At 28.8% G+C, this 8,411-nt stretch overlaps 1 protein-coding gene across 7 annotated transcripts; it reads right to left on the bottom strand.

The window, feature by feature from the left end:
* Positions 1–872: 872 nt before the first annotated feature.
* Positions 873–3,085, bottom strand: LOC115717220 (GTP-binding protein yptV1-like). 7 transcript variants are annotated; one of them, XR_009687949.1, is made up of 5 exons: positions 2,364–3,085; positions 1,936–2,011; positions 1,730–1,781; positions 1,430–1,501; positions 873–1,321 (listed from the first exon to the last, which is right to left on the bottom strand). XR_009687949.1 is itself a non-coding variant. In XM_061115846.1 (4 exons), the coding sequence occupies exons 2-4, from the start codon at positions 1,963–1,965 to the stop codon at positions 1,148–1,150; spliced, it is 276 nt and encodes a 91-aa protein (XP_060971829.1). In that variant the 5' UTR covers positions 1,966–2,011; positions 2,364–2,992; the 3' UTR covers positions 873–1,147. The 7 variants fall into 7 exon arrangements, 4 of the variants coding, with proteins under 4 accessions (XP_060971829.1, XP_060971830.1, XP_030502048.1 ...); XR_009687950.1 differs by having other exon boundaries at positions 2,693–2,996; XR_004011709.2 differs by having other exon boundaries at positions 1,936–2,991.
* Between the last annotated feature and the right edge of the window lie 5,326 nt (positions 3,086–8,411).

Below are 8,411 nucleotides of genomic sequence, written 5' to 3'. Positions count from 1 at the left end.
TGATTTGAACAATGATAGTTAGGTTTTTTTTAATTATGTGTTATGTTTTAAGGTTTATTTAAAGACAATTTCTAATTTTATTTAAGCTAATATATTTTTTATTGTAATGGACAAATTAATTTTAATACTTAATTTCTTAATTTTAATGTTTAATGCTTAATTTTTTAATTTTGATATTTTATTTCTAATTAATATATTTATTTATGAAATAATTATTATAAATAAAATAATTATTATAATTAATTTAATTATATTAAATAATCAGAATAATATTTTTTTAAAATATTTAAAAGTATTATTGCCGGCGGATGGGTCCGCCGGTATTAATCATTAAAATATTTTTTTTTATATATTTAAAAATATTAATACCGGCGGACCCCACCGCTATTAATCCGCCGGTATTAATATTATTACCGGCGGATTCCCATTTTCGTCGCTAATAACCATTAATAGCGACCAATTAATGCCGGCGGATAATTACCGGCGGATTCCGCCGGTAATTATAATTACCGGCGGTCTGGGCATTTAATACCGGCGGTTTCTTCCGCCGGTAATAATGTTATCTGTTGTAGTGAATAGAAGTAGAATGCACTTCAAGTACGAAACCATGGTGTTATTACTAAGTTCAATTATTGTGATACCAAACTTATAATTTATAATGGCCAAAAGTAAATGGAGGAAAGTATGAAATTAAGAATTTAAAAAAAAAATGATTAGAACTTTACTTTCAGTAAGTAAATATTTATCATCCATCTTGAATTGCTTTCCAATATTCTTGACCATTGGAGGAAAGAATAGTATTTTTTTACTTATACCATTACCGCTGCAATTCGCTTCATTAAGATAAAATTTCAAGAAAATTTTTACTGTAGTAAGATGGAAATCAACTTTACGTATGAATAAGAGGGAGTGAAAAACAAGCAAAGAAAAACCAAAGTAATGTGATGTTTAATGCAAATTTTTACAAACAACATAAAATAACAGAGTATGATAACCAGTTCACACACTCAAGATTTTCAAAAACAAATTCCCTCAACACACCTCACAATAGAAGATGACGAAGACAATATCCGAGCTCTAGGAGAGGCTGTCTGGAGCTTTCCTTCCTCCAGCAGAACAACTCTATCATCATCCTTAACTGGCTCTTTTACCACCACCTCCAAAGGGATATCAGAATGCCTATTGTGTAGAAGAGCAACCTCAATGAGAACAAAACTTTAAGTTTTTTCTTCCTCATTCTTTCACTTGAAAACATATTCGAAGTAATCAACCATTGCTTGACATTATTGAAGCTCTCTTGGTCTGTGACATCATAGACAACCTGAACAAAAGCGGCCAATTAACATAAAATAAAGTTGTACAGGGGAATACCAACATGGCCATATATAGAAAGGCACACACAAAATAACAAAATGAGAAATGTACTTACAATAATGCCATGAGCCCCATGGTAGTAACTGTTGGTGATTGTCCTGAAACGTTCTTGGCCAGCAGTGTCCCACTGCATATCCAAACAGCAAGAATGACAATTAGCAATTGCAACAGAAAAATGCATCACAAATTTATAAAAGAATATTGGGATGAAGGAATGTGATTATATAACAACAAAAGTAACAGATATATTATTCATTAAAACATTTGTCAAGTTTTTAAACATCAGGCAAATACAGTGAGATAGATAATAGCATCATGATCATAAAAACAACACGCAAAGAGGAAATTCGTTTACTTATAATTTGAAGTTTAATGGTCTTCCCATCCTGTTCCATAGTTCTGATTTTCTAGGAAAGGAAAAAGAAATAGAGAGGTTATAGATGCCTAAATAAAAGATATTAGTATTAGATATGTAACATAGAACTGTACAGAAATAACACCTTACAAAATCAACCCCAAAAATAGAAGAACAAAGAAGAAAAACACATTAAAGTAGTGTACCTGGGAGTGCTTTCCTTTCTTTGTTGTCATTTTGTCCAATGTCAAAATTCTATTCTTGAATTAAGCAAGATGGAAGCTATGTACAAAATAACATGAAACATGAGAAGAACTCAAATAGTTGAAGCAACCATGGGGCTCTAATTATCACTCTGCTTATATTTTTTTTTATATATATATATAAAAATATTTAGTACTGTCAGAAGTTCAAATAAAAATTAGGTCCTACATAAAGTGAGAATTTTATTTCTATGACAGACAAGTATGGATGAACCCACAAAACTCTCCCAACTTGCAATTGCCACAGCGATTTTAATCAAAAGTTTTTAAAGGAAGAGAATAAGTGAGAAGAATCATTTGAGCTAAGATCTATATGTAAATATATAGATAGATATATATACTTTAATTAACTTCATACATAGACATATTACCTTCATATTATAAAGATTTTGTTGGAGAAACAGCAAAACAGAACGAATATCTATTAAAGATACATGAAATTGAAAACTAATTAATCGAACTCAAAACCAGGTTCTAAATTCTCTTGTCAAAGTAATATTCATGAATTCACAATATATCAGATAGAGCAAACACAACTAAAATTCCACATTCAACCAGAGAAATTTAAGAGAAACTTTGCAAACCCACAAAATTCTTCAGCCAATAAGTACAATTCAATCACAGAGAAATATTTATTATTAAAACAACACTAACTGAGAAAGAAATAGATAAATGGGAGTGGAATGGAATTTCAATCAACTTGAGAGTGAGATTGTGAATTAGTAGCATCATCCGAAATAGGTAAAGCTCCAACCCCGTTCAACCATGTTGAAACGGTTAAAGCCTTTCGAGTTTCAGGGAAAGAATCTTGAGTTTAGAATCCAATCTCTTGCTCCGAAAATTGAAAATCCATTCGAATATATTCTTCGTATTTCCATGGATGCGAGTATGCGACTCTGAAACAAGTTGTACGACTCCAGCCAATTTTTTTTAGGTTTTTTCTTCGCAGAGAAAGTATATATTCTTAAGAATATTTAAAAGCCAAAAAAATCACCAAATAATTTAAATGCCTCCTCGTCAATCGGAGCTATTGAAATATAGAATAGATTATTTTTGAATAAAAAACTTTAAAAATAAAATTACCCACGAATTTCTCATAAAACCAAGATTTCTGTTATATAGGCACACTTTATATAGAATAGAGATATATATATATTTTTTTTTAATTTATTGTTTGCCATTATGGTTTCTCGGTTTAGGTTGCTGGCTTAGTTACTATAGGAGTTTTTGTGTGTAATTTTGTAAAAATAATAAAATAAAAAATTTATTTTGAATTGTAAAAATGAAAAACCCTTATAATTTAAAATAGAAATATTATTGATAATTTTTATTATATACTTAGATGAAGTTAGTATAATAATGTAGGTATATTTAATTTATTTTTATAATATATACACGTTTTTTTATTTGAGTTTTAAATTTGCTCATTCCATGTAAATATATTCAAACTCTCCCTTTATATAAGCAACACTATTTTTGTAACTAAAGCAGATAAAAAATGTGTGATCATAAGTAGAAACTTAAAAAGTAAAGAAAGTGTAGGGTTTTTTCACCAAAAATGACAATAGAGGAGTTTGGAGTTCATTTGCACTATAACTCCTTCAAGTCCTTTTTATATCAAAACTTACAAAGTATATAACTAAAATGTTATAGAAAATTATCATTTTAGCAAAATTATTTGGAAATTTACTTTTCACTTTTTTACTATTTTCACTTAGTGATAGTGAAAAGTCATTGACTTACCCTACGTAGACTTATCCTACTTAATGATCATAACTTTTATAAGAATAACTTTTTTTTTTTTTTTTGATAAAGGAGAAACTTAGAAATACTAAAAATGTATTGATTAACATGTTTCAACAAAACACTAAAAAGAAAAATGCCAGAGCTATATAAGGAATTTAGATAAATAATAAGTACATATAAAGTTGTGGAAGACTTATTATGAAGAAAAAATTTTACAAGTTATTGACTTATATAATATAAATGCAGATTTTCGTGAACCAAAATTAAATAGTCTTTCAGTAACAAATATTCTACAAAAATTGATAAATAATAAAAGATATAATAACTCCAAATATTTTTACGTAGTTTTGTAGTTAAAATCTACATACTCTACGAGTCATTCTTATTAAGAATCTTTTTAGAGTAAGAATACAATATTTTTTTTATAATTACAAAATACAATATCTATATTGAATAATAATGATTCTTTCTCAAATTTACCATCCCATTTCTCGTGGAATCTGTCCATATTTATAGGAGTACAGGTTTGCAGTTGTTCTTTTTGGGATAGATTTAAATATAAATGTAAATGAAACGTGGACAATCCTCACGTTTTATTTAAATTTAACTACCCAACCGTTCTTTAGTTTTATCCTTTAGATGGTTATTGCTGACGTGGAAGGTTACATCTTTTCTGATTCGAGTTATCTTCCTTATCCCTCTTGACAAGAAAAAACACTAAGTCTTGGGAAACTTTCCATCTCGCTATTGTTGGGTTTTATGCCCTAAATAAAACTCATTTCAATATAATGAGATTTACTTATTAATATAGATCGGAAATAACATTTAATGTTGCATGGTTCACATGATTATATGTACATAATGTATGAATTCATCTAAAACCCTTTTCACATACTTGATCTTGTTTATTGTGTCGTCAACACATTGGAAAGTAAACATGACTATGTGAATAAAGTTTCCTAGATTTATCAGACATAGGGTTTTACTGATATGATAATCTACAACAAGAGTTTACTTGCATTTGGAGAAATGCTATGCTCTTTCCAGAGCGTTAGTTAAAGTAAAGCTCAGGTTGGATGCATGGAGTATGCATCGGAAGGGACCGATATTGAACTTTGACTTAGATTTATTAAACTTACTGTAATATCTATTCAAGTCAATATCGCCTAGTTGATCCTAGATCAAATGATCTTAATCCTGCTATGATTAGGCTCAATCTCAAGAGGCTATTCGTGTTCTTTGATTTGTTAGTTAAGGCTACTTTTAGGTCAGGGTGATACGTACATTTTAGGAACACGGTAGTGCAATTGAGTGGGAGCGCTAACATGAACATGGAATCTATAGCTTCTATCTGGCGAATAGTAAGTAAAGGATGATCTCCTTCGAGCTTGACCAAACGAAAATAAATGGTGGATATCTCATTTCACATAAGCTGAAATATCATTTATACGGGGTTAAGTGTTTTAAGGATTAAATACATTGTAGGGTGTAACGGTAATCTAATCCCTTTACAGTGTAGATCATTCATATGGAGGATCATTGATCATATTAGGATTATAACAATGGATAACTAATGATGCGTCTATATGGTGGAACATATAGAGCATTCTATATACTGAGAGTGCAATCCTAAGTTCTATGCGTGGAGCAATCCTAAGTTCTATGCGTGGATTCAACGAAGAATTAATAAGTTAGTGAATTTTAGTAATAAATTCTTGATCTACTTATTGGAAGCTTGGTTATATAGACCCATGGTCCTCGCACTAGTTGAGATAATATTGCTTGTAAGACTCATATAATTGGTTTTGATTAATCAATTATAATTCTCAAATTAGACTATGTCTATTTGTGAATTTTTCACTAAGTAAGGGCGAAATTGTAAAGAAAGAGTTTTAGGGGCATATTTGTTAATTATGATACTTTGTATGGTTCAATTAATAAATATGATAAATGACAATATTATTTAATAATTTTTTATAGTTATCAAATAGTTAGAATTGGCATTTAAATGGTTGAATTTGAAAATTGGCGTTTTTGAGAAAATCAGATGCAGAAAAGATAAAACTGCAAAATTGCAAAAAGTGAGGCCCAAATCCACATGTATAGGGCCGGCCACTTTTGTAGGGTTTTCCCTCTGATATTTTCATTATTTTAATGCCAAATAATTCAAACCTAACCCTAGTGGAATGCTATAAATAGATAGTGAAGGCTTCAGGAAAATTACACTTAAATTTTCTACTTTTTCATTTAGAAAAAACTGAGCCTTTCTCTCTCCCTATCTTTAGCCGCCACTTCTTCTCTCTCTTCCCTCTTGAATTTCGAAATTCTTAGTGTGAGAATAGTGCCCCCACACAGCAAGTGATACCTCAATCATAGTGAGGAAGATCGTGAAGAAAGACTTTCAGCATCAAAGATTCAGAGAAAGAGATCCAGGTTCAGATATTGATAATGCTTTGCTACAGAAAGGAATCAAGGGCCAGATATCTGAACGGAAGGAGTCATTATATTCCGCTGCACCCAATGTAAGGTTTCCTAAACTTTATATGTGTTTATTTCATCGTTTTAGAAAGTTCATATTTAGGGTGTTAATCAACATACTTGTGAGTAGATCTAAGATCCTGGTAAAATAATTTCCAACAACTGGCCTCAGAGCCATGGTAATTGATTTGCTTGCAAGAAATTTGGACTTTAAAACGTTTGTTTGATGTTTTGGATTGTATCATGTTGTATTAAGTGTTATTTGATGATTGATTGATGTTTGTGAATTTTCGTGAAAAATAATTGAATATCTGTTTCTGGAATTATTTTTATTGGATAGTATGGAAAAAATTAAGCAAGTTACTTTTTTACAGAACTCAATTTCGATTTAATTTGAATTAGTTATGATTTTTTAAAGTTTCGAAAAAAAAATCAGGGTCGAGCAACGGGGACATGCGCGCGGAACAGGCTGCATGCAGCCTCCTGCACCCACATCCCTCGCCCATGCAGCCCCTTGCGCGCCCATGGACAGTATGCTCAGCATAATGTCCGTACAACTCGCATTTTTTTTTTTCGTTTTTCTTCGATTTTTCATGCTTTTTGATGGATTTAACTTCCGATTTTTTGTGTAGTTCTGTATTTATACATTTACTATTCCTAATTCAATTCTAATTATCATAATTAAATTAATTAATATTTTTTAAATTTAATTCATGATATTAGTGTAATTTAAATTTGAAAAATAGTAAATATTTATCTTTTTTGCTTAATTATCTATCTTATTTTTAAATTTGATTATATCTTATCTTATTTTTAAATTTAAGGTCAGATATTAAATTTTTTAAATTAATTTTTTTTAAAATAATTTGACCTTATTTAAATTTAAAATAAGATAACTATAATCATGTAATTTTAAATAGATGTAAGATATTTTGCTAACTTTAAAATTTTGTTATTTTATTTATTTAAATTATATTTAAAATCTGAAAAAGATATTCATTTATCTTTTTTAATTTTTTATTTAATTTTTATTTATAAAATAACATTTAATTTTTAAAAGTAGTTAGCAAATTTTGAAATGATATTTAGGTTGGTTGAAACCTAATTTCTCAAAATTGTAGGTTTAATTTTAATTTTTTTAAAAAAATATTTCGAAATTTTTTTAAATTTTTTTTAAATTTTTGTAATTTTTTTTTATTTTTCGAAATTATTTATTTAAAATTAAATAAATCCTACATCCAAATATCCAGCTAACCTTGTTGCAGGAGTATATGTTTTAGCTTGTTTGTAAGTTTTTAAAACCTATTATTGCTTGATTGCAAATAGCCATGGTTAACTTGTTGACAGATCCAATGATCTGATTTTAACTCATGGCTCCCTTGGTCAAGTAAATAATTTGTAACAGGTATATTTACAATCTTCTTTCATCTGTGTATGACCTAGCAACATGATAGGACCCATCCAAAGTGTGCCTGTGTGAGCCTATGTGTTTAATTTCATTATAGATGCATATAGGTTGTTCTTGCTAAATAAACATCATAGTTTTTGATATATTTTATTTAGACCCATTTAGTTTTGGGCCTATTCAATTAATAATAGTTGTTCATTTTAAGGTTAAATTCCTCTCTTTTGGGCCTTGTGTGAGAGTTGGGAGCCATAGTAGTGGGTACGACATACTGAACCCAGCACCCCCTCACATGAACTACCCCAATTGTGAAGGCCCATTTGCCTGATTTGAATAACTGTACTAGGTTAATTAAACTAGTTTAACCTAATAAAATTGATTAGCAACATAATTAATTTCATTTATTTTGAAATTAATTTAAGAAAACCATAGTTTAAAGAATTTTATATTCTAAGCTAAACTATGTGTATTTTCTTGTATTTAATTAAATATAGAATTATAACCATCTAGATTCTTTCTGAAGCTTAATTTAAATTTTTCATTAAACATTCCTATTTAAGTTGATATTTAGTTATCTCTAACTAATCAACTTAAATCTGAATATCTTTTGGATTTAAAATTTCAAAATTAAGTTGAGGAATTTTAGGAATTGGTTATTAAGATTCTTTAGATATTTTTTTTAAGTTAATATCTTTTCGAATATTAACTTAAAATGGAATATTTTCAAATTAAGTGGTTACAACTTAATTTTTGATATTTAATTAAATTTGAATTTGAAAATATTTAAGTT

The sequence above is a fragment of the Cannabis sativa genome, chromosome 5 (genome assembly GCF_029168945.1).
Source record: "Cannabis sativa cultivar Pink pepper isolate KNU-18-1 chromosome 5, ASM2916894v1, whole genome shotgun sequence".
Classification (NCBI taxonomy): Eukaryota; Viridiplantae; Streptophyta; class Magnoliopsida; order Rosales; family Cannabaceae; genus Cannabis; species Cannabis sativa.
The sequence above is the reverse complement of the archived record's forward strand: the minus strand, read 5'-3'. Positions and strand labels throughout refer to the sequence as shown.